General features: G+C 36.0%; 1 protein-coding gene across 9 annotated transcripts in view; it reads left to right on the forward strand.

Annotated features, from left to right (window-relative positions):
- CCDC88A (coiled-coil domain containing 88A) overlaps window positions 1–27,175 on the forward strand; it is a 131,837-nt gene that overhangs the window by 37,925 nt on the left and 66,737 nt on the right. For all 9 annotated transcript variants that reach the window (XM_019021046.4, XM_019021040.4, XM_019021045.4 and 6 more), the window contains exons 4-8: window positions 7,008–7,077; window positions 9,383–9,441; window positions 17,874–17,957; window positions 19,461–19,601; window positions 26,197–26,369. In XM_019021046.4, the coding sequence (XP_018876591.2) occupies window positions 7,008–7,077; window positions 9,383–9,441; window positions 17,874–17,957; window positions 19,461–19,601; window positions 26,197–26,369 (527 nt within the window). The remainder of the gene's footprint in view (window positions 1–7,007; window positions 7,078–9,382; window positions 9,442–17,873; window positions 17,958–19,460; window positions 19,602–26,196; window positions 26,370–27,175) is intronic.

The raw sequence follows: 27,175 nt of genomic DNA on the forward strand, positions 1-27,175 counted from the left end.
AGATATGTAATAGTATGATAAATGTTGTCATGTACTGAATTTTAGAAGTAGATTATAAGAGTCTCAAAAGAGGGCTTTGAACATATTTTTAATTCTGTAGAATTATGCAGTTTTAGTAACAGTGTTTTACTCTGTGTGGTGATTCAGGAAAGTGAAGTGAGGCCTGACCTTTGCCAGAAGTGTTAACTTCTTACTGTGAAGAAAGAATTATGGATAATTTCTAGGAAGAAGGAAAGGCTAATTTAAATTATCTTTGAATAGTAACTAAATAATGTTTATATCTGGCATATTTGTGAAGTAGTCTTTCTTACAATGCATTAGCAGCATAAGCTTTAATTCACAAAAATTTGTAATGTATAGTCTGTATAGTCATGTGTACTTTTTTTTTTTTTTTTTTTTTGAGACAGGGTCTCACTCTGTTGCCCAGGCTGGAGTGCAGTGGCACAATCTTGGCTAACTGCAACCTCCGCCTCCTGTGCTCAAGCCATCCTCCCACCTCAGCCTCCCTAGTAGCTGGGAATACAGGCGCATGCCACTACACCCGGCTAATTTTGTTGTTGTTGCTGTTGTTGAGACAGGGTTTTGCCATGTTGCCTGGTTCTCAAACTCCTGAGCTCAAGCGATCCATCTGCCTCAGCCTCCCACCATGCTCAGCCAGTCTTGTGTACCTTAACAACGAATATGTGTTCTGAAAAATGTGTCATTAGGCAATTTTGTCATTGTACGAACATCATAGAGTGTACTTACACAAATGTAGATGATATAGTCTACTACACACCTACGGTATATGGTGTAGCCTATAGCTCCTAGGCTGCAAACCTGTATAGCATGTTACTGTACTGAATACTGTAGGCAGTTGTAACACAATGGTATTTGTGCATTTAGACATAGAGAAGGTATAGTAAAAATACGGTTTTATAATCTTATGTGACCACCATCATATATATGGTTTATTGTTGACCAAAAATGTCATTACACGGTGCATGCCTATATATCAATAAAAAGGGGTTTTAGATGGTCAACTAAAAACTGTGGTTGGCTGGGCGCAGTGGCTCATGCCTGTAATCCCAGCACTTTGGGAGGCCAAGGCAAAGGATCATTTGAGGTCAGGAGTTTGAGACCAGCCTGGCCAACATGGTGAAACCCTGTCTCCAATAAAAATACAAAAAATTAGCTGGGCATGATGGCATGCACCTGTAGTTTCAGCTACTTGGGAGGGTGAGGCAGGAGAATCACTTGAACCCAGAAGGCAGAGGTTGCAATGAGTCAAGATCATGCTGCTGCACTCTGGCCTGGGTGACAGAGCAAGACTCTGTCTCAAAAAAATAAAGAAAAAAATTTTAAAAATGGTTAATATACTATTTTTAAATGAAAAAAGTTATACAGAGCCAGCTAACATGTGGTGGAAATGAAATTGTAATATCTTTCAAGGAACATCTGCTTATTATTTTCCTATTACCATAATCTCTGCCATTTCTTTCTTTTTTCTGTCTTTTCTTAATGATTGTAGTTCTCCAAATCTTTCTGAAATGTCTTCATGCCAGAATGGAATTTCCACTTATTTACTGAAACTTTGCTTTAATGGCCCTGAAAACATTCAAAATCTCTATATTTGAATACTTGCGTATCTTTAAAAATTTTAACATTCTCCTCATCTCCACCTCCACCAATACTCTTTCTCATTCTCTGCTTTATTTTTATTTATTTATTTATTTTTGAGATGGAGTCTCGCTCTGTCGCCCCAGGCTGGAGTGCAGTGGTGCAATCTTGGCTCACTGCAACCTCCATCTCCCAAGTTCAAGTGATTCTTGTGCCTCAGCCTCCCGAGTAGCTGGGATGACAGGCGTGTGCCAGCACATGCAGCTATTTTTTTTTTAGTAGAGACAGGGCTTTGCCATCCTGGTCAGGCTGGTCTCGAACTCCTGGCCTCAAGTGATCCACCCACCTTGACTTCCCTAAGTGCTGGGATTACAGGCATGAGCCACTGCACCTGGCCTGTGCTTTTTTATTTATTTATTTATTTAGAGACGGAGTTTCACTCTTGTTGCCTTGGCTGGAGTGCGATGGCACAATCTTGGCTCACCGCAACCTCTGCCTCCTGAGTTTGAGCAATTCTCCTGCCTCAGCCTCCTGAGTAGCTGGGATTACAGGCATGCACCACCACGCCTGGCTAATTTTCTATTTTTAGTAGAGACAAGGTTTCTCCATGTTGATCAGGCTGGTCTCAGGTGATCCACCCACCTCAGCCTCCCGAAGTGCTGGGATTACAGGCGTGAGCCGCTGTGCCCAGCCCCTCTGCTTTATTTTTATCCTTAGCATTTATCACCAAAAACACTTGTTTTATTGTCTTTCTTTTCTTACTAAAATGTAAATTCCATGAGAACAAGGATTTCTGTTTATTCACTGCTGTATTTTCAGTGTCTAGAATGTCTGGCAGATAATTGATATTCAATAAATATTTGTTGAATAAATGACTGCCCTGATTTTCTCAAAACCTTTTTCTCTTTCAGTTGAATTGCTGAAATACTTTATTTCTCCGTTTATTTTTATAGGTTCCTTGTAATTTGAGTTAACAAATTGAAGTATCTTCATTAGTTTATATACATGTGTTATCAACTTTGACCTGTTTGTTAATTTGTTCCTCGTCTTAGTAAACTCATCTTGGGCTCATTTATATATTCTTTTTCCATTTCTTTAATACTTTAATGATGAATTTCTTTAGAGCTACGTTGAGTCTGGGGAGTCTATGATGATATAATAAATCTTAACAATAGCAGTCAGTTTTTAAGCATCTACTCTCTTTTATGTCTTGTATATTTTTTAATATTACTCATAAAATTGGAATGGAGAAATAAAAAGACTTTTTACAAAAATATAGCTAGAATCCAGGCTGGGTGCAGTGGTTCATGCCTGTAATCCTTGCACTTTGGGAGACCAAGGTGAGTGGATCACTCAGTGTCAGGAGTTCGAGACCAGCCTGGCCAACATGATGAAACCCCCTCTGTACTAAAAATACAAAAATTAGCTGGACCTGGTGGCGGGCACCTGTAATTCCAGCGATTTGGGAGGCTGAGGCAGGAGGATCGCTGAAACCTGGGAGGCAGAGGTTGCAGTGAGCCAAGAACGCGCCACTGCACTCCAGCCTGGGTGACAGAGCGAGACTCCATCTCAAAAAAAAAAAAAAAAATGTATATTTATATTAAAAATCCTCTGAAGAACCCGTAGGGTAACCAATAAGACATTTTAGAATAATTTGCTTTTTAAAAATTTGTATAATTTTAGCTGCCTTTTTTCAACCTAATGTTAGTACTTTTAGACATAACTTAATACTTGAAAATAGAGTTTTTCCTCATTAACTCTAAGGTTTTCAAATAATCATCATTTTTGAAACTTTTAACTTTTGTTTCACTTCCTACCCTCTCCCAAAAAAGGCATATGTATTGTACATCATGGAGCTAAAATTTAAGCCTGGGTGTTTTGACTTCATTTTACCCAAATACAATGTACTGGTCATTTAGATTCTACTACACTAGAGTACGTTTTTAGATGATATGGAGGTAAGTTTGAATTTAGCAATTTGCATCATCCAAACATAGACTTCATAGCGTAAAGATGAAATTGTATTAACAAAAAGTCTTTGGTGATACCATATGGTGTAAAGAGTGTGTGAGATTGCTTTCATCTTTGTGGGAGGACTGAATTAACAGTAGAGCATGGGGAAACAGAGTAGGCAGGAAGTGGAGAATCAGCTGAGGAAGAAGGTGGAGGAAAGAGGTAGTGGACCACATTGAAGATTACTATCCATTGGGACAATTTTGCTTATAACAGTATACCAACATAGAATGTTACATAGTAAATCAGTAAAACTAATTGCCTTGGGAGTGTAAGTTGTTGTTTCCAGTTGATCCATCAATTTTGACTCGTTAGTGAAAAATAAGTGACGTAAATGAGTTTTATCTCTAACATCTTTAAGATAAAGCTTTAAAAAAAATTCAGTGTCTGTTAAAATTTAAAGCTTCCCGGCCCGGTGCGGTGGCTCACAGCTGTAATCTCAGCGCTTTGGGAGGCCAAGGCAGGCGGATCACGATGTCAGGAGTTAGAGACCAGCCTGACCAACATGGTGAAACCCTGTCTACTAAAAATACAAAAATTAGCCAGACATGGTGGCGTGCGCCTGTAATCCCAGTTACTCATGAGGCCTACTAGGCAGGAGAATCTCTTGAACCTGGGAGGCGGAGGTTGCATTGAACTGAGATGATGGCATTGCACTCCAGCCTAGGTGACAGAGCAAGACTCTGTCTCTAAATAAATAAATAAAAATAAAAATAAATAAAAAATTAAAACTTCTCTTTACGAAGGTGAATTTGAAGGCTCTTTCATCTGACTTAGGTTATCTTCACAAAGTAGGATATAGACAAAACAGTGATTTAAGAAAATACAGCTCTCTTATTTATGATTTAAAAAAAAAATCTCGCTGGGCACGGTGGCCTATGCCTGTAATCCCACCACTTTGGGAGGCCAAGACAGGAGGATTGCTTGAGTCCAAGAATTCAAGATCAACTTGGGCAACATAGTGAGACCTTGTCTGTATAACAAATAAAAAGTAAAAACAAATGAGGCAGGAGGATTGCTTGAGCCTGGGAGATCGAGGCTGCAATGAGCTGTGATTGCACCGATGTACTCCCATGTGGGTGACGAGAGTAAGACCCTGTCTCAAAAAAAAAAAAAAAAAAGTCTATAGTGACAGTCCTCATAATTTTGATTCAAGGCAAGGAAACTAAAAATTCGAATGAAGTGGCCGGGCACGGTGGCTCATGCCTGTAATCCCAGCAATTTGGGAGGCCGAGGCAGGTGGATCATGAGGTCAGGAGTTCAAGACCAGCCTGGCCAAGATGGTAAAACCCTGTCTCTACTAAAAATACAAAAAAAATTAGCCAGGCATGGTGGTGGGCGCCTGTAATCCCAGCTACTCGGGACGCTGAGGCAGAGAATTTCTTGCACCAGGGAGGCGGAGGTTGCAGTAAGCCAAGATCGTGCCACTGCACTCCAGCCTGGGAGACAGAGCGAGACTCCGTCTCAAAAAAAAATTGAATGAAGCAGAAATTTATTCCTTTAAGCCCATTTAGCTGTTACACACATAGTTATAGCATATTCTCTCTTGAGATAACTTGCTTTTAATTGGAAAACTGATTCATTAAATATCCAAACTCTATATCATTCCTGGAATAAGTGATTTTAGCAATTTTCGATACTTATTCTAACATGATGCATATATCGAGTATGTACTTTTCTTTAAATGCAGGCATATTTTGGCAATAGTTTTTTAAAGAGCTAATATAATACTGAGGAAAACTTTTTTGAAACTTTCTTGTATATATCTATAAAGAATTATAGATAAGAGATGAATTCTAATTAACATCTGGTGTCATGCCACCCACTGACCATGGGTAAATGCTCTAGTGGATCTAAAATTAGAAATTTTTAAAAAGTGGCACAAGTTAACTTTTTATAGTTATTTTTCATGGTTATTTGCTTTCTCATCATAGTATTAAGTTAAATAAAGGATTCAGAAAGAGTTGAATACCTTCAAAAACGTATTCCTCAGCAACTAGTTATATCTGAACATGTAGTCAATTTATGAAGAATCTGTCATAGATATTCCTTAATATTGCAAAGACTCAATAATTATCACATGGCACCCATCCATCCTGTAGTCTAATTCATCCCAGACCCTTTGCATATCATTCAATGTCAGCGGTTGTAATGGCAGATACAATGTATTTCTTCATTTCTTCAAAGAAGAGGTGGTATAAACAGAAGGTGCATACTTGATGTATTAACTAAATTGAAGAATTAGAAAGAATTCAGTTCTTTCTGAATCACCTTGTACGTTCAGAATCTACATATATTCTTGTAACTAAAGTTTTACAGAAGTTAAACATCTGTTGTAGAGGAGAGAAATAATGGTTCACTGAGGAGGAACTGACTTTCATGAAATGATCATTAGACAGCATTTTTAATAAAGCAATTAGGTTTCTTAATTTTAATATCAGTTGACATTTTAAAAATATAGCTCTCTTATTTATTATATTAAAAATATGGCCTGGTGCGGTGGCTTATGCCTGTAATCTCAGCACTTTGGGAGGCCGAGGCGGGTGGATCACTTGAGGTCAGGAGTTCATGACCAGCCTGGCCAACATGGTGACACCCCATCTCTACTAAAAATACAAAAATTAGCCAGGCATCGTGGTAGGTGCCTGTAGTCCCAGTTACCTGGGAGGCTGAGGTGGGAGGATCGCTTGAACCCAGGAGGCGGAGGTTGCAGTGAGTCAAGATCACACCACTGCACTACAGCCTGGCCGACAGAGCGAGACTCCATCTCAAAAAAACAACCAACATATTTATATATATATATATATATATACAGTGACAGTACTTATAAATTTGATGTATTTTTAGTTTCCTCAGTGAGAACTAACAAGAAGAAAAAGAGCACACATGCTCGAACTTTTATTGAGGAATGTTTCTTAATTTTGCTCGATCTTTTACTGAGGAATGTTTCTTAATTTTCTAGCACCTAAAAGTTCAGATTTCCAAATAATAATTAGACCATTTTGACTTGAATGCTTTAATTTGGGGACATCTGATATTTTTAAAGCTTTTTTATTATTATTTGTTTGTGTGTAGAGACGAAGGTCTCACTGTGTTGCCCAGGCTCATCTTGAGTGATCCTCCCACCCTGGCTTTCCAAAGTGCTAGGATTACAGGCATGAGCCATCGCACCCAGCCTCATATATTATTAACTGAAGTCTATCTGGTATTATAATTTTAGTTATTTAATTCATTGAAGTTACAAAAGATTTAAGACCTTATATAACTTTTTCCATATTTGTTTAATTGCAATATAGCACACCTACAGAAGAATGTACAAATCATAAGTTATAGCTTGATGAATAATTACCTAGTTAGCGTTACCCATATAACAAGTGTTGGATATTTTTTTACAGGAGACTTTGCAGCAATTGATCATGATGTCGTTGCCAAATGTCTTAATCATTGGCAAAAATCCCTTTTCTGGTAAGTATTAAAATTAACCTGTGAAAGTAATGTCTAACCTTTGTGTAATACTATGATGTTTATTTTTTACTAAGAGCTTATATGCATTAACTCACTAGATTTTTCACAACTGTAGACGTTGGAGGTGATGTTCCATTTTATAGAAAGAGACAAGCTTAGAATATTTGTAAGTTATAGGTAAGACCAGACATAAATTTTACATTAAATTCAGTATTTTTTCTACTATACCAAACAGATACTTTTGTGATGATTTTTATTGTCTCATAGAGAAGTATAGAAGATGATGTAGTTACAAACTTAAAAGAATATTACCTTAGAAAAGAAATGATTTTGAAATAATTTCCAGGTTTCTATTCATATATCTACTATCTACCATTGCCAAAATTGTTTGAATCTTAAGTTTTACTGATTGATACGTTTTATTTATTTATTTATTTATTTAGAGATGCAGTTTCGCTCTTGTTGCCCAGGCTAGAGTGCAATGGCACGATCTTGGCTCACTGCAACCTCAACCTCCTGGGTTCAAGCGATTCTCCTGCCTCAGCCTCCCAAGTAGCTGGAATTATAGGCGTGGCCACCATGCTAATTTCTGTATGTTTAGTAGAGACAGGGTTTTACCATGTTGGCCAGGCCAGTCTCAAACTCCTGACCTCAGGTGATCTGCCCGCCTCGGCCTCCCAAAGTGCTGGGATTACAGGCATGAGCCACCACGTCCGGTCTGATATGTTTTAATTTATATTAAACTTCTTCTGAATGGAAAGATAAGAGGCAGTTTCTTAGATCATTTAATTTTTTTCTTCAAAATGTTCTGCCCTTTATACCACATTTTAAATGTGATATTTTAGAATTGTAATTTTTGAACAGTTGAGGAAATTAGCAGCTACCTAACAGTTTCAACAATGGGCTTATCCTTACAGTCTACATGTTATCCAAATTAGTATATTTTCTTCAGCCCATACCCCCTCTCAGTCAAAACAAACAAAACCAAAATAAAAACTAAAATCAAGTAGCTATTTTTATAGAGGAAACTATTAATTAGATGTGTGACTTAGCAGCTTAGATAGTTTTTAGAGATACCATGGGATGTTTGATTATATAAATTTAAAAATGAAAAAAATTGCGTGTAGGATGGAATTGTTTCCCATCGTACATACATTTGGTAAGTACCTACCAAGTTACTGGGACCAGGAGTGGAAATAAATGGTCTATGTTCTAGAAGCTCTTATGGTTTGGTGAAGGATACACAGATTATGGGGAAATCATGTAATAATTAGTATGAAGTAAAAATATGTACCAAATGTTCTGGCATATAAAATTTGGAGCCATTAATTATTCTTAAAGTTGACGTATAAGTGAGAGTGGGGGACCATTGATGATTGGATCAGGGAAGACTACACAGAGATGATAAGAGCTGTGCCTAGGATTGTGATTAGCAAGTAGTTCACTAGGGGGATGAGGAGGTTGGGGAGGGAGGACGGACAGAGGGAGTAGTATTAAGGCAGAGGAGTTGTATATATGCATATTTGGGAAGAATGGTGATTAATGGCTCAGTGTAGCTAGAAAGTAGGTTGTTTCATGGAGAGTAGAAGGAAACGTCTGATAAGAAGATTTGGACTTTTTCATAGACAGATTGGCCCAGTGGTGAAAATCTGGCCCAAAGAAGTGATTTTTTTCCAGTTGAATATTTTAAGAAAATCTAAGTTGAATGCTGTTGGACAGGGAATATTCTCTCCATTTCTGTTATAGATTGTTAACTTTTACCTGACTTGTTATATACATTTATTTTAACAGCCTCACCGTAACAGACATTTAAGATTCTGGTCTTCATGAACTTGCACAGTGGAAAACCATTTAAATTTTATAAGGAGATGAATCATAAGATCTGTGTTTTAAGTAAGAAAACACTAATAGGCCTAAGAGGAGCCAAACCTATTAGGAGCCATTTTGGCTACCTTTGTGGCATGTCCCTGTATCAACCTGATTTGGCAGGTTCTTGATTTGTCAGGCTGGGGTAGTACAATCATTTATGGAAAAGGAGTAGATTCATAGTTAGCATACTTGTTGCACAGAGCCTTGAAACCTCTTTATCCATTAGCCCTTCAGAATTGATATTCTTCCCCATTTCTTCTGCTGTTACCACCGTGTACATACACAGAGCTGCTATTTTGAATTCTCCACTACATATGCTTAGACTGAATCCTTCACTCAAGTTACTGTGCATAATTACCTCTAGAAGTGATTCTCCAAATATAATAGAGTTGAAAATATAGCAGAATATTGTCCTTAATAATTGTTTCTATTTTAGAACAAGGCACAGAAGAAGTTAAAAAACTGCTTTTACTTTTATTGGGTTGTGCAGTTCAGGTAAGTTAAAATATTTTTTCTTATTTTCATTTTAACAACCTCTTTATATATTTTTATCAGGCTGTAGTTTCTGAAAGACTTAAGGATGGACCATTGGTTTTCAAAGCCCATGTTAGAAAATTTTCAATAACTGTATAACCTCCTAAGGAGATTACATTGAAAAAAACCACTTATTTTATTTCAGAATTTAGTTACATTATCATAGTCATATCATTTAAAATATTTAATTACTCTTTTCCTTATTCTGAGGCTTATAATGACCCTAAATTTTTGAGGTTTTTTCAGAGGTGCCCTTAAAAACCGTTCCCAAAACATCCTTGTGATTTATGTTGTACTCGTGTATGTTTCAGGAGAAGGGAAGGGAGAAGAGAAGGGAAGGGAGGAGGCAGAATTTATTTAAAAGAAAAAAAAGGTAAAAAAGGAGGCAGAATTTATAAAAAGTGTTTTAGGAATCTTGTTTATTATTATATTGCTCTTTGATCAATGACTATAATAATAGCTATGATTTATAGAATACCTACTTTGTGTCAGATATTATCCCTTACATAGATTTTCTCATAATATCTTCTTTCAGGTCAGGAGATTGGGTAGGGTAATATTTAAGTTATTATCGAAATTGGGACACTTGCGAAAGTCAAAGAAGGTACTGTTAATAATTATAGTGGGCTAGGCGTGGTGGCTCATGCCTGTAATCCCAGCACTTTGAGAGGCTAAGATGGGAGGATCACTTCAGGCCAGGAGTTTGAGACCAGTTTGGGCACATAATGAAACCCCATTTCTGTTTTAAATACATATAATAATTACAGTGGAATGGCATGTGTAAACTGGGACTGTCCCAGGCAAACCAGGATGATTACTCTAAGTTTAAATTTAGGTCATATTGCTAGTAGTCCAAAGAACTGTGAGTCAACTCTGCTCTGACTTCAAAATCTATTATACTATGTTTTTCATTTCAGCCATTTTTTGGATGAATTATTACAGTGTCATTTTAAACTGTCTCACTTCTTTGTGGAATGAGGTTATTTATAAACAAATAATATGATTACTAGTAATTTTTTTACATACATATAACAGAAATTATATGTCCTAGTGTTGGCTTTTAGAGCTGACTGCTTGAGAGCTATAATCTTACATAATATATGTTATTAAAATTTCATGCTGTGTAATGTACAGGTGTTTACTTCACAATTGATTAAATATTAAGTTGAATATGGTCTTCTAATTTGGTCATCAGATTTTGAGTTAGAAACACAACTCTCATTTACAGCCTTTATGTACTATATTTGCTTTAAAAAATACCGTGTTGGTGAATGTTGCATAAATTTAGATTACATAGCAATAGCATAAATATGGTTTTTATTGCTGGTTATTGCTTGGTGGTTATTGCTGATTACTAAAATTCACAGTAGGAATGGAGCAGAACCAAGGACCTTTTTTTGAGACAGGGTCTCACTCTGTCAGGCAGGAGTGCAGTGTCATGATCACGCCTCTCACTGCAGCCTTGACCTCCAGGGTTCAAATGATCTTCCCATTTCAGGCTCCTGAGCAGCTGGAACTACGGGCATGTGCCCCCATGCCTGGTTAATTTTTTTTTTTTTTAAGAAATGGGGCCTCACTGTGTTGCCCAGGCTGGTTTCAAACTCTTGACCTCAAGTGATCTTCCTGCCTCGGCCTCCCAAAGTACTGGGATTACAGGCATGAGCCACCCTGCCTGGCCCCAAAGGGTAAATTTATCTGAGAATAAAGAAAGACTAATTATATGCAAGTTAATTCTCTTTTTTTTTTTTTTTTTTTTTTGAGACAGAGTTTCGTTCTTTTTGCCCAGGCTGGAGTGCAATGGTGTTATCTTGGCTCACTGCAACCTCCGCCTCCCAGGTTCAGGTGATTATCCTGCCTCAACCTACCAAGTAGCTGGGATGATAGGTGTGTGCTACCACACCTGGCTAATTTTTTATTTTTAGTAGAGACAGGGTTTCACCATGTTGGCCAGGCTAGTCTCAAAACCCTGACCTCAGGTGATCTGCCCACCTCGGCCTTCCAACGTGCTGGGATTACAGGCTTGAGTCATCATGCCCAGCCTAATTTTTTTCATATGAAGAGAGAATAAGTTTTATCAACTGTAGAAAACAAAGCAAAGGCTCAAGGAGACCATCATTCTAACCTATGTTAACATCATTCAAGGTTTTTTAGAAATGAGGAGATGGAAAGGGTGTCAGAACTTGGTTTTTGATATGATATCAGCTTGTCAAGAAACTTAAAGACCCATCTTTATATATATTTTATGTCCATGTAGTCATAGCAGAATTATGCTTTTACTTGAGAGCCCTTAAGACTTGCATCTATTGTGGTGCCAGAATGATGTGTCTACCAAGAAAAGAGGAAGGATCCAATTTTGAAAAATGTTATCATTCTGCATTTCAAAAATGTTAGTGACCTAATTTTTTTCTTTTAATGTTTATGGGTGCTATAGTAAAGGACAGGGACAAGGATTTTAGAAAAAAGACGTAAAACTCAAGGAGTCTGAATTTTAGAGAAGACAAGAGTAAACAGTACGAGTTTGAGGTGATAATTACCATAATGTAATATACATTGGTGCATTGAAGAAGTATTTTCTTAAGTTTATTTGTAGTATTAGGAAAGCCCTCTGACAAGGTAATATTTGAAATGAGAGCAAAGATGTTGAGAAAACACCCTATTCAAGGAACATGAAGTGTGGTTGGGCCAGGGGTGGTGGTGGGTGGATCATTTGAGGTGAGGCGTTCAAGACCAGTCTGGCTACATGGTGAAACGTTGTCTCTGCCAAAAGAAAAATACAGAAAAGTAGCTGGGCATAGTGGCTTGTGCTTGTAGTCCCAGCTGCGCAGGAGGCTGAGACAGGAGAACTGTTTGAACCTGGGAGATGGAGGTTGCAGTGAGCTGAGATGGCCCCACTGCACTCTAGCCTGGGCAACAGAGCAAGACTTCATCTCAAAAAAAAAAAAAAAGTGTGGTTGAAGTAGGATTCATGGGGATGAGTGGCAAGGTATTAGACTGGAGAGTTTACATGAATTGAGTTATGAAGGACTGGATTTGCCACTTTAAGATAGAGTTCAGATTTCAGGCCAGACATGGTGGCTCACACCTGTAATCCCAGCACTTGGGAGGCCGGAACAGTGGATCACCTGAGGTCAGGAGTTCCAGACCAGCCTGGCTGACATAGTGAAACCCTGTGTCTACTAAAAATACAAAAATTAGCCGGGTGTGGTAGCGGGCATCTGTAATCCCAGCTACTCGGGAAGCTGAGGCAGGAGAATTGCTGGAACCCAGGAGGCGGAGGTTGCAGTGAGCCAAGATCGTGCCACTGCACTCCAGCCTGGGTGACAGAGCAAGACTCCATCTCAAAAAAAAAAAAAAAAATTATTCTGTGGGTGTTTTGGAGCCACTACTACTACTAATATAAAATGTGTGACCAAAATCTGTCAGCCTTCAGCTGTGACCATATAAACAATTTGAAGTCTTTGTTGATACTTAATAGCCAGAATGTGTTTCTGGACAAGAAGCTATTGAGGAAACCAATCGGCCAACAAGTATTGTTGGAATATTTTGTAAAATGTCCTCTCTATTTCAGAAAATTTGTTCATCTTGTAGTTGAACAGATTAAAATTCTAATGATTAGTACAATATGTAAATAGTATGTTTTCCCACATCTAGGTCAATCAATTTTATCTGTTATAATTGTTATTTGTAGATAGAAATAGCAAGATAAAATTTGCTGATACTAGAGTTTAGGAAATCGGTGGACCACAGGTTTCAAGAGATACTATATTCATGAAAAGAAATAGGGCTGGGTGCAGTGGGTCATGCCTGTAATCTCAGCACTATGGGAGGTTGAGGCAGGAGGATTGCTTGAGGCCAGGAGTTTGAGATCAACCTGGGCAGCATAAGGAAACTCTATCTGTACAAAAAAAAAATTTTTTTTAATTAAAGAGGGAGAAAGAGAGAGGGAGGGGGGAGAGAGAGAGAGAAACAAGCATTGGGAAATCGAAAAATATTTTCTTCTTTTGAAGAAAAAAAAACGAAATTCTTAAGAGGAAGCAGCATTCAAAAACAGTAAAGTTAACCATTATCCAAAGATCTTACCTGACAAAATAAATTATGACTTTTAATCCTTGATTATATGTAAGTAAAAGCCACATAAATAACCTTAAATATGAAGAAAACCGTCCAAGGCCAGGGCTTGGGTATTTTTGTTATTGGCTGTCCAACTCAGTCAAGTTCCTCCAGAATCTTTTTCAATGGGCAACCCAAGTCTTCTGAACCAGTTCTGAGCATCACCTAGAATTTTCACACATCTGTGACTCTTCATCCTAGCTAGCCCTGAAGTAGTTAGAGAGTCCTAGGTGAAACCATCCTATGCAGAAGAAAAATTTTTGCAGTGTTTTGTTTGGAAATTTCTTTGTTCTAAGACTATGTGAAATTCACCTCTTTTTAGCAGAACTTAAAACCTATATAATACCTATCAGTGCAGGCTGCTTAGTATCCAGAAATATTACTTATTTTGGACTTTGGCCAGGTTGGGTAGTGCTGAAAGTAACTGAGTGTCAAGTGTGGTTGGAATTAAAATTTTGACCCTTTTATGTACCCTTAGAAGGAATCTAACATTAGTATTTGATTCTGAAAACCAGTTTTGAACTTGGTTAGTTTGATGGCTACAATCTATTGTTTACTTATCAATGATCTGTAAAGTATCTTAAAGGTTAGCATTTTAGAAATAAAACAAGTTTCTGCTTGGTTCAATGATGCGCCTTTAGTCTCAGCTACTTGGGAGGATCACTTGAGGCCAGGAGTTCAAGGCAGCCATATGGTATGATCATGCCTGTAAATAACCACTGTGTTCCAGCCTGGTAACGTAGCAAGACCCAGTCTCAAAAAAAAAAAAAAAAAAAAAAAAAGGAAATAAAACAATTTCTAGCAAGGCATTTGTTTTTCTGAGAATATTTAAAAATACAAATATAGCTCAAAGAGGGAGACTTTTGTTGATACAAGTATTGTTTTCAAATACATAATAGGAAATTTACCATTTTAACAATTTTTTAAGTATATAGTTCAGTGGTATTCTGATTGCTGTACATTCACATTGTTGTGTAACCATTACCACCATCCATCTGAAGAATTTTTCTCATCTTCTGAAGCTAAAACTCTGTACCCATTAAATGATGACTCCCTTTGTTACCAGACCTCAGTAACCACCATTTTACTTTATGTCTCTACGAATTCGATTGTTCTAGGTACCTCATATAAATGGAATCATACAGTATTTGTCCTTTTGATGGGCTTATTTCACTTAGCGTAATGTCTTTAAGGTTTTTTCATGCTATAGCATGTGTCAGTTTCCTTCCTTATTAAGGCTGAATAATATTCCATTGTTTATATATACCAAATTTTGTTCATCCATTCATCATTGATGAACACTTGAGTTGCCTCCATTTTTTTGGCCCTTGTAAACAATGTTGCTATGAACATGAGTGTACAAATGTCTGTTTGGATCCCTGCTTATTGCTCTTTGGTAGAACTGTGATTTATTTAGACCTATATTATCAGTTTTCTTATTTAAAACACTATAATGTGTTCCTTGTCTTATTATTTTCTTGTTCAATAGCTTGTTTTGTGTGCCATTTCCTCTATTTTAGTATAGCTTTTCCATATAAACCTGTCTTCTTTCTTTAAGATCATAGAGCAGGTATTGAAAACATGAGGAATTTGAGGAATAAAGTATTAAGGGCTTAAGCTCTCTGGTAGAAGATGTACAACTTTAGGGTTTATGCATTTCTCTCCCACCCACCTCCCACCCTAATCACTTTTTTTGCTTTTTTCCTATGTCCAAGTTTCCACATCATACCTTGTGTGTGTGTGTGTGTGTGTGTGTGTGTGTGTGTGTGTGTGTGTGTGTGTGTGTGTGAGTGACAGAGTCTTGCTCTGTTGCCTAGGCTGGAGTGTAGTGGCTCAATCTTGGCTCACTACAACCTCCGCCTCCTGGGTTCAAGCAATTCTTCTGCCTTAGCCTCGCAAGTAGCTGGGATTACAGGCGCCTGCCACCATGCCTGGCTAATTTTTTGTATTTTTAATAGAGACGGTGTCACCATGTTGGCCAGGCTGGTCTCGAACTCCTGACCTCAGGTGATCCAGCTGCCTCAGCCTCCCAAAGTGTTGGGATTACAGGCGTGAGCCACCACGCCTGGCCTCCATATCATATTCTTAGAATATCATGGTAATCTACTGGCTTAGTAATCAGTTGCTGTAATACAATAGAGTTAAAAAATTAATTTTAGTGCCCATGATAGTTTAAGAACTTTACATAAAGATAAGAGAGCTTAATTTTAATTGGAAAAAACAATTTGCTGATATTATTTAGTCTTCACAGCTGGTATTAAGCTATATATCTGTTTTTAACACCAGACTTTCTCATGCTCTGGAGCTGGCCTATTCAGTACAGTAGCCACTAGCCACATGTGGCTATTTAAATTAAAATTAATTACAATTAAATTAAAATTTCAGTTTCTCAGTTGCACTAGCTACATTTCAGGTACTCAGTAGCTGCATATAGCTAATGATCACCGTATTGGGCAGCTCTGATATAGAAATTTTCTTCTGATTATTCAGCTTCAAAGTTTGAATATTTTATTCTTTTTTCCATCTTGACAGTCTTTCTCTTTTTTAGCCTTCAAAAGCCTATGAAATTTAGTCTGTATCCTTAGGGAAGCCCAACCTGTTTATAAAACATTTTGAGAATGCTTAACTTCTAAGAGTTAAATTAAGGTGTGAGATTTAGTAGAAATCGTGTGTGTTACAAGAGTAAAGGGAAAATTTGCATTGATTTGTGTTGAGATTGTGCTAAAGGAGGAGCTCCTAAAGATAGTACAAGTAAAAAACAAGTGGCTCTGGCTTAGAAAAGGGAAGTATATCCATTTAGTCTAAACTGAAGGCAGAGAAAGATAACGGCAGTTGAATTAAGGAACTCTTTGGTGAGTCATAGTCATTACCTTTGATAATAATTATGCTGTTTTGTGTTCTGATAGGCTCAGAAACTGTGTAGGTCAACAATTTTGGTAGTGTTAAATTTAAAAATTGATGTTACTATACCTGAAAAGTTAATTATTTTATATATGCTATGAATTTATGATTAGAACGTAATTCTTAATTGTTCTTACAAGGCCTGTCAAGTATTATTTGCTAGACAAAAATTCTTGAGTTTAAACCCACTAAGTTTTATTCCATCCACCCAAAACTCTGACTTCCTAATCACAACTAGGAATTATACATTTCTGGTAATTTCGTTTTAACCATTTTATTATCCTAATAATTCTGTGTTTACAAGATATAGAACTTTCTGCATTGATGGAAGTGTATTTAAATTGCATAGTAGTAGAAAATATAGCATTACAATTTGATAAAATAAACACGTAAAGCGTAAATCAGAGCCTTATAAGTTTCATGATCAAAGAGCTAATTTGTAATTTTGTGACTATATTGTCCTCACTAGTAGCTCAGTAATTGGCCCAGGAGATGCATCTAAGTTAGACAAGGCAGTGCTGTCTATTTTGTAGGCACTTCGCATTTGTTAGCTGTAAGAATACAGTGATACTAGCAGTTGGTTTGCAGCATTAAAGATGTAGGTGAAGGTGGAGATTAAAATGCATGTTAAATTGTTAATGCTGACTGGAAGGAAAAGATTGTTTTGCATTTTAATATTTGTAATTTATATAAAGCTTTTTAAAAGTTACACAATAAAGAATTACCCCCTTTATTCCATTTGGTTACGTGTGTACTCATGTATATATTTTTTAATTTTGCCTCTGGTAACTTTGCTATGTTAGAAACAAATCAAATATTTATTAGATTATGTTATAAATGTTGAACTGGGCCACAAAAGTGGGTTTCTTTTATTAAGCTTGATAGGATGAAGATGTGAGAATGAATTGTAAGCTTGAAGTAAAAATTGCTTAAATTTTTTTTCCAAGAAGAAAGGCTGTGTTGTTTGGTAATAGTCAGGGACTGACTGAGCATTTTGGCTGTATTCCGAATTCTGCCACTGACTCACTGTGTTTTTTGGCAAGTAACTTATCCTCACTGAAACAAGTTCTTGATTCTTTACTTCTCTGTGTGTAAAGTTAGCATAATAATATTGTGCTAACCTCAGATGGGTTGTGTGATGGTTTCCCACTTTAGAACTTTCCAGCATAAAAATAGTATGGATTTTCAGTGCCTTGCTTTTTAAAATAATTATTTCTAAATTGTTGTTTATTAGGTAAGTATGTTAGACAATTTAAATGCAAAACAAAACTCTTACTATACTTTTCAAAATAGAGCAAACTTCATAAAGTTTTAGTTATATATAACATTTTAAGGACCATACCCTATAAAGTGTGAATAACTATTTAATTCATTTATTTTAGTGTCAGAAAAAAGAAGAATTTATTGAAAGAATTCAAGGTTTAGATTTTGATACAAAAGCAGCGGTTGCCGCACATATTCAAGAGGTAATGACATATATACAATTTTACGTGCTATTTATGAAGCTTGTGGTGTGTTTATTTGTCTATCTCCTAAAATACTTAAAAGTCATAGAATAAGCAAGAACAAATCAACAAATATAGATGGACCCTGCTTTTATACAAATTGTCTTCTCTTTAGAGATAGTTTCTTACACTTGGCACACTGTTAACTACAAATATACTCTTGCCTTTATTCTATAGTGACATAGGCAGAAAGTGTTATTTGAGGAATGAGGTATATGTCTTTGTTAGAATGGATTACAAAGCAGTAAATGGAAACAGCAGAAAGTGGAACACTGCTTGTAATTCAAAACGATAGGGAGGTAAGATGACAAGCTTAGTATTGTCATTCTAGTGATTTTCTTTTGAAAGAATAGACGCATAATTTTTATTAAAGATATTACTTGAATTATAAACACATTAATGATTTGTAGCATTCATATAAAAACTTAAGTCTAGGGCATATTGTGCAGTGTCAAATAATTGAAATTAAAATTTGTTAAGATTCATTTTAAAAGCTGCTGTTTCTATATCTGTCTATTCTTGGGCTTTTAATCTTGTAAAGACACTTTAGAATTAGTATGTTAAATTTTACATGTTGATTAGAAAAGGGAAAAGAAAATTTTTTTATAGTGAAAATTGATAGTATTTAAAATATTCTTTGTTTAGAAGACTTTTGTGTTCCATAGGACATCTTTTCTCTTATTTAGCATTTGTAAAGCCCATATTTCTTATCAGTAACATTATTATCAACAATAAGCATATTAGTACTTTACAAGATGTAGTTTTATAGGTAGTCTCCCATTATAGAGACATACTTGCTTTATGCTAGTTATATGGATTTGTTTTATTCTGAATAAATGCTAAGTATTGCAAGTTACTGAATTTGCCACCATCCTTGGAAGTGTAATTATTTTTGCTGTTTGTTATGAAAGTTAAAGCAAATTATTAGAATTACACTGAGAAATGGAAGGCACTTATATAACTTTTCCATTCTTTTCAAGATCTTTATATTGGTAATCCTTTCTCCTAAGCTTCTGTGACAGTGTCATCTTCAGAATCTATAAAGACCTAGATATTCAGTAACAACAATGCAATAACATATATCCTACAAGATTAAAAACCTTTTGCTCTTGAATTCAAGTACAATAAATTAGAAGTCTTATCTACAAAATTCAGTTGATTTTGTTAAAGAAGTCGTCAGGATATATCAACATTACTTTCCTTTAAGAATGCCTTGAGTTAAATATTAATATTTTATTTGACTAGAAAATGAATATTAATTCATTTAAGGTTTATATTTAGTTAAAATAATTTTTATTTGTAGTGTTTTTATCATTAATTTCAAATGTTCTCCTTTTAACTCATATTGGCTTTTCATATTTTCTATGGGTTATATAATACTTGGGCTAATATTGTACTATAGTGAAATAGATTTTTAAGTATTAGCCACTTTTTTGGTTGTTTATTTTGCTCACTTTTCTAAAGGTAACTCATAATCAGGAGAATGTGTTTGACCTGCAATGGATGGAAGTGACTGATATGTCGCAGGAGGACATAGAACCACTCTTGAAAAATATGGCATTGCATCTAAAAAGACTTATAGATGAGAGAGATGAACATTCAGAGGTTTGTAAATTTCTTTCAGTATATTGTGAAAGTTTGTTTTCCAAAAAAGAAAATAGTAGCTTTAGGAACTTTTCAGAAACGATACTATTTCTTAGAGACAGGTAATACAGGAGTGTCTTTTTTTGTGTGGAACACAGGAACCTGAAAGGATGTATAAGAACCCCAAATTGCTAGTAAACAGATTGCAGTTAGGTTTTCTCTTCTCCTTTTCTTTTAAATTAGTATTATTCTGATTTTCTTCCTGTGTGTTTTTCAAGTCATCCCCACAGCTTTGGCAACAATACAAAAGTGTGAAACTGAAAATATAGTTGATGTAAGTGGAAAAATCATTGCCGTGAAGCATAAGAATTTGCTTAAGGCTAATTTTGTAGTTTTATTGCCGCATGTTGGGGTTGGAAAAGTAAGTTTTAATAAAAGGAGAATAACAGGTGTTCTGAATAAAATGTCCCACAAAAGATCTCAAATGAGATGTGATTTTAAAAAGAGAATTATTTTAAGTCCGTTAAAACAGAACTTTGCTTTTTAAAAAGAGTCACAGTGTACCAAGTTTTCTATCTGCACTGTCTGAAAGCAGTTTATAATTTTAAAGAGTCTAGACTTTAGTGCATGTGGTGGTGGGTAATATTTTCTTAATAGCAGAGCAAAGTACTCTGCCATTCTGCAGAATATATAGCTTTTATCAGTTTCGTTTACATGTGAGAGACAGTTTTGAGCTTATTTATAGAGAATTTGTATCAATACTCTTGAGACCAATGAAAGACTACGTAGAGAAAATTCCTAAAGATTTTTTTCAGAATAAAACTTTCTTGTCTCTCTAGGGGTTAGTCAGTTCTGATGTGAATTTTCAATTTTTCTTCAGGCATTAAACAAAAAGAAAATATACAAAATAAACGTTTTTAGAGCAACAATTAAATTTTTTAAAAAGCTAGGACTTTGAGACCAAAGGAAGGAAAGAATAAATTGGAAAACATTCCTCCTATGCATCAAATTTATCCTGAGATACTTAGATCATTTCATTTTCAATCAGATTTTTTAACTGTATGCTATCTTTTTTTAGTGTCTTTTTACTGATTTATGCATTTTCTAGAACATTTATTTATTTGTATTTCAAGTTGTTAAAGATATTACAATAAGGTATCCTCCAGTTTCTGAGGAATTATTCCTAAAAATCTATACTTTGGTTTTATTTTATTATATTTTATTTTACTTTTTAAAGTTTTTTGAGATGGAGTCTGGCTCTGTTGTGCAGGCTGGAGTGCAGTGGCGTGGTCCCGGCTCACTGCAACCCCCGCCTCCCAGGTTCAAGCAATTCTGCCTCAGCCTCCCAAGTAGCTGGGATTATAGGCACGCGCCACCACGCATGGCTAGTTTTTGTATTTTCAGTAGAGACAGGGTTTGGCCATGTTGGCCAGGCTGGTCTCTTAACTCCTGACCTCAGGTAATCTTCCCTCCTCGGTCTTCCAAAGTGCTGGGATTACAGGTGTGAGCCACTGCACCCAGCCTATACTTTGGTTTTTGTATGACTGATGGGTGCATATAAAATGTCTGATCTCAGGCTGGGTATCTCAAAAAAAAAGTTTGATCCCATTTAAGTGAATTGATTAATATGGGGTGAACAGAATACTTATCATTACATGCCTCTGGTAAACTAAAAGGAATATGAAATACTATATAGAATGATTGTTTGAAAAACCTTTTAAAATGTGTTATCCTGCCAATTAAGCATTTTTGTTGAATTTCTTTTTCAAATAAGGAAGAAAAAGTGGTCATACTCTTCTGTCTCAGATACTTGGGAAACAACTTGCTAGCTGGGAGAGGGTGGAGGAGAGATATCCAATTATCTGGGAAATTTTTTTCCCTCAATTTGGGCTACCAGTAGACTAACTTGAAAAGGTCATTTAAAAAATTGTGAAAAATGTTAGACAAATGTAAAGGTAGTATGTAAATGTAATTCTGTGTCATTCAATTAGATTGAAACAAGTTGTTATTTAGAGTTTCTCTTTAACTTTTTTTGTTTTGATTAGCTTTTGTTATAATTGTTTCACTTCAGTCTAAAAAGTATATATTTGGTCACCCTTTTTAACATTTCTCTTTTGTATTCTTAATGCTATAGAACAAGTATGTCTTCAGTCCTCTCCTTTTACTAAAAACCAAATAGATTTTTAATGAATTTAACATCTCTTTATTATCAGTATTTATTTTATGCCAGACTTTGTGCTACAAGTTTAACACATACTGTTTTATTAAATCTGCATGAAAACCCCATTTTATAGATGAAGATACTTGAGCCCCAAGTAGTTAAGTAACTTGCCAGATCTAACTCCACTGCCCATGGTTAGAAACATAATACTGTAATACCTTTGCCTAAATCCATGATTGTACTGAGCACATCTCTAATTTCTTTTCCTTAATAATGAGTTCTACAAGTAGAATTAATAGGTCACCTGTTTTTGTTTTTGTTTTTTTTGTTGTTAGCATTGGTGTATCTTTTTATGTTCATTCTTCAGTATAAATTAAGAAACACCTGGTTTTTGCAAGGTCTTGTGCTTGGGAGCAAAAAACTGACAAACTATTTCAAAAAAGAACCAAAGATTGTTATAGTCTAATAAGGAAGTTATTTTAATAAAATAACTATAATAAAATTTTGAAAGAGATAAGTACAAAAATGATATATATCTTTTTTATATATATTCCTATAGCATATAGTATATATTCCTATATATATTCTTATATATATGCTACAGGAATGGGAGGGCATACGAAATTCGTTATGCTTTAAAAACATTTCCCGTCAGATTATTTTGTTTGTTTTTGCGTCAGACTATTTTGAAAATGTATAGGAAGCCTTGAACTCAAGAAGTTACTGCCATTAGAGAAATGTCAAAATATCTAAATAATCTTTAATGGAAAATACTCTGGGAACTCTTAACTTTTAAAATACCAGGTTTCTTTCTTTCTTTTTAATATTTTGTAATATATAGTTCATTGACTTCTAGAAGCTCTTGATAGATATCTGCATTTCACCACCTGCTAAGTTCAAATGTGGTATCTGTCTTCTGTATTTTCTCCTGTTCTTAATTTTGTGAATTGCTTAATTGAATATTTTTGAGCACCCATTTTTGTGTAAAATACTATGCTAGGTAAAATTAGAGATTGAGAGATACAAAGGAGGTGTAAGAAAGATTGTATCTGGTTTATTGAGAAAACTACATTATTTGTAAGTACAAAATATGAGCTAGCATATAATTAAGTGCTAGTTTATTTGTGCATGAGACAAATATTAAATACTATTATCTGTAAGCTTTGTTAGAGTCAGGAGATGTTAGAAAGCAAGATTAAAGATAATTGAGACAGTAAGAAAATACACAAATAAAAGTTGACTCCAAGTATGTGGAGCCTGGGCTACTATGGAGATTAATAACACTATTCACAGAGAGATAGGGAAGTTGGGATGAGCATGCTGATAGAGGGATAGAACTGAATAGTGTCCTTGGACATAGGAACCATCCTTCAAAAAGTGCCAAGAAGGGATTGTGATTTTTTTTTTTTCCCCTGGGTTGAAGAAACTTGTATATCTTTGAAGAACATAGAGAAAAAAGCCAATAAGAAGAAAGAAATTGAAATGTTTAAGTAAGGATTATCTATTAGGAGCAAAAAAATGCATAAGAAGAAAGGAGTTAATCCCACGTGGTTTTGTTTCTTTGGCAAATTGGAGGAGAGGTCATTTACTGGAAGTAATGATAGCAGTTTGCAGTTGGAAGCTTAAGTAGAGAAAAGGTAATAATACATTTACATAGTCATCATAGGGAAATTTGAAAGGAAATCAAGATTTCAATAAAAGGATAGATGGGCAGTAGAGAGAGTTTGATTGAAAATGGATAGCAAGAGCTGTAGTAGGACTGTGTAACTTCTTGTTTTTCTGTTAGAGCTTTATCATCTTGGAGCAAAAATAGAGAAAACTGATGGTGGGTCAGGAGGATAACAGTGTTAGAGTCAAACTTGAATTTGAATCTCTGCTATCCATATCATTGGTTGGGTGACTTTGGTTAAGTTATTTAATCCATATGAGCCTAAGTTTTATCATGTCTAAAACTGGCATAATACCTCTATTGCAAATTATAGTATTGGATGAGATCATGTTGGAAAATCCCTCACAAGTTCTATAAATGTTAATTCCTTTTTCTTTTTCTGCAAAGAGTGAGTCAGTAACAGCACAGTAAGGATGACATTTAAGGGCTTAATTATAATTCCAGGCTGAGTAGGAACTCTAAAGTAGCCAGGAATAATCTCTTGGACTGAGTAAAAGCGGGGAGGAGTTGAGTGATTAAAGGTTCAGGAGTAGATATGGTGACATAGGAAAATGATAGTAAAGGAGGCATGCTACAATAGAAGAATTGCTTTGTTTGCTGGAGAAAACTGTATGTATTGAATAAGGAGTGGACATGAAATTAGTAGGGAGAAAAATGGGAGGTAACATTCTGAGGTTCATCAACAGACATACTGGAATCGGAAAGCAATAGTTACTGGCAGGAAGGTAAGACAGACCTTGATACAGGTGCTGAAATGTATCGTGAGGATAAAGAAATGAATTCTGGTAGATGTTGAAAAAAGAAAAAGTAATGATTCAGGGAAGGCAGGTAAGACTTGGCGATGAGAAATAAAGCAAAGATGCTTATTTCATGATCCCAAGGTGGTAACCCCACCCATTCTTTCTAGAATAGTAGTACAGCTGAAATTGCTATATAAGACAGTTTATTTGCCTGAGAAGTTTGAAAGAAAAACCTGAGAAATTGGTTTAGAGTAAGAGAATTTACAGATAACAAAAGGAAAATTAGGGGAATGGAGGAATAGGTACATATAGCCCTTAAAGGTTAGATTTAGGAAAATGAAAGGGAGGTTTGTGTCCCATGGAGGGGAAAGAAAGAGAGGGAGGAGAGAGAGGAGGGAGGGAGGGAGAGAGAGAGGGAGGGAGGGAGGAAGGAAGGAAAGAAGGAAGGAAGGAAGGAAAGAAGGAAGGAAGGAAAGAAGGAAGGAAGGAATTTTTGAGATGGGAAGCAGAAGGAAGGAAGGAATCTATCTTTGAGATAGGAAGCAGATTGGAACTACTATTAGAGCATAAGATGTGGAGTTAGACTGGCCTGGAGTCATGATGTATTAGCTAGTTGTGTGATTATGGAGAAATCAATCACTGTGCCTCAGTTACTTACTGCAGAGTAAAGAGATTGAGCTAAACCTTTGAGGTATTGTTAGGACCCTCCAAGAACCCTGTTCATAATTCAAGAACAGTGCTGTCCAATTCTGCGGTGATGGCAAGATTGTATTTCTGGGCTGTCCAAGATTGTATTTCTGGGCTGTCCCAGTGCATACAGTAATGACTGTGTGCACTTGAAATGTGGCTAGTGTGACTAAGGAACTGAATTTTATTTTATTTTATTTTTTTGAGATGAAGTCTCACTCTGTCACCCAGGCTGGAGTGCAGTGGAGCAATCTTGGCTCATTGTAACCTCCTGCCTCAGCCTCCCGGGTAGCTGAGATTACAGGTGCGCACCACCATGCCCAGCTAATTTTTTGGTATTTTTAGTACATGTGGGATTTCACCATGTTGGTCAGGCTGGTCTTGAACTTCTGACCTCACATGATCTGCCCTCCTCGGCCTCCCTAAGTGCTGGGATTACAGATGTGAGCCACTGTGCCTGGCCCGGAACTGAATTTTTAACTTAAAAAATTTTTAATTAAATAGCCACCTATGCTACTGGCTGTTACATTGGACAACATAGTTCTGGCCAAATCACTTTTGGGTTTATTTCTTTTCTATGTCAACAGGTCTTTTATCCCTTTCCAACATTGGCTGTCTAATCTAATCATTTTCATCATAATTGATTTCTTTTGTTAAAAAAACTAGGAAGGGAAAAATAGTAAAGACGTGGAATGAACCCAAATGCCCTCAATGATAGATTGGATAAAGAAACTGTGTTACATATAAACCATGGGATACTATGCAGCCATGAAAAGGAATGAGATCATGTCCTTTGCAGGGACATGGATGAAGCTGGAAGCCATTATCCTCAGCAAACTAATGCAGGAACAGAAAAGCAAACACCACAGGTTCTCACTTATAAGTGGAAGCTGAACAATGAGAATACACGGACACAGGGAGGGGAACAACACTCACTGGAGCCTGTCAGGGGAGGCCAGGTTGGGAAAACATTAGGGAAAAGAGCTAATGCATGCTGGGCTTAATACCTAGGTGATGGGTTTTTAGGTGCAGCAGACTACCATGGCACACATTTACCTATGTAACAAACATGCATACCCTGCATGTGTACCCCAGAACTTTAAAAATAAATAAATAAATAAATAAAAAACTAGGAAGGGAAAAGCGTTATTATCTTGTTTAGTGTCATTTGCTAAGTAGCCCATGCATGAACTGTTGAATGAAAGTTAAGAATGACAACTAAATATGATAGTTAAGATGTTTTTGACCAGTGAATTGTTTTTGATATGGCAGTACAATTCTTAGACCTAGTGGATCGTGTTGATGTGTTTAGTTTGCTAATATGTAGAATACTGAAAGTGATTCTGTGTGTATTTCTAGACTATCATAGAACTCTCTGAAGAGCGGGATGGTCTCCATTTTCTACCCCATGCCTCTTCATCTGCACAATCACCCTGTGGTTCTCCAGGCATGAAGCGAACAGAAAGTCGACAACATCTGTCGGTGGAACTGGCAGATGCTAAAGCCAAGATAAGAAGGCTTAGGCAGGAATTGTAAGTTGCTGATTTTTGAGGTTCATTGAATTTATATGGTCCCAAAGGTGACCTAAACAATATTTTTAAGCTTATGGAAATATTGCTAGCTTGTGTCAGTGTTTTCACAAGTATGTGTCAAAATGAGAAAAATAAGGAGGTTGGCATAAGGTTTTCCTATTGTTAAATCTTAACAGTTTAAAGGATGCCTTTTATTCTGGATTTATGGCCTTTCTAGCATTCTAGTATGCATTTTTTTAAATAAAATAATGTCCTCATTGGCAAATTGGGGCTCTTAATTTTTTGTCTTTACATTCCTTGAAATCCAAATTACTAGGAACTACTGATGGAGATCAATAAGTCTAATAACTCTTTTAAAATTAATGTTTTACACCTATTCTCCCCCCCAAAATTTAATGTTTTAAAAGACTGAGTTCTTCGCATTATACTATTACCAAAAAATAGTTTTGTATATGTATCTTGCATTGAAATGCCTGAGTTACGTACTTAGTAAAGGTAAATACAGTTATGTGCCACATAATGACATTTCAGTTAACAATGGACCACATATATGATGGTGGTCCTGTAACGTTACAGTGGTGCTGAAAAATCCCTATCATCTAGTAATGCCTTGATGTTCCTGACCCTGTGTAGGCCTAGGCTAGTGCGTGTCTTGGTTTTTAACAAAAAAGTTTAAAAGTAAAAAAAGAAAAGAAAAATGCTTATAGAGTAAGGATATAGGCCAGGCGCGGTGGTTCACACCTGTAATCCCAGCACTTTGGGAGGCTGAGGCGGGCGGATTGCCTGAGGTCAGGAGTTCAAGACCA

Source organism: Gorilla gorilla, chromosome 12 (assembly GCF_029281585.2).
Source record: "Gorilla gorilla gorilla isolate KB3781 chromosome 12, NHGRI_mGorGor1-v2.1_pri, whole genome shotgun sequence".
Lineage (NCBI taxonomy): Eukaryota > Metazoa > Chordata > Mammalia > Primates > Hominidae > Gorilla > Gorilla gorilla.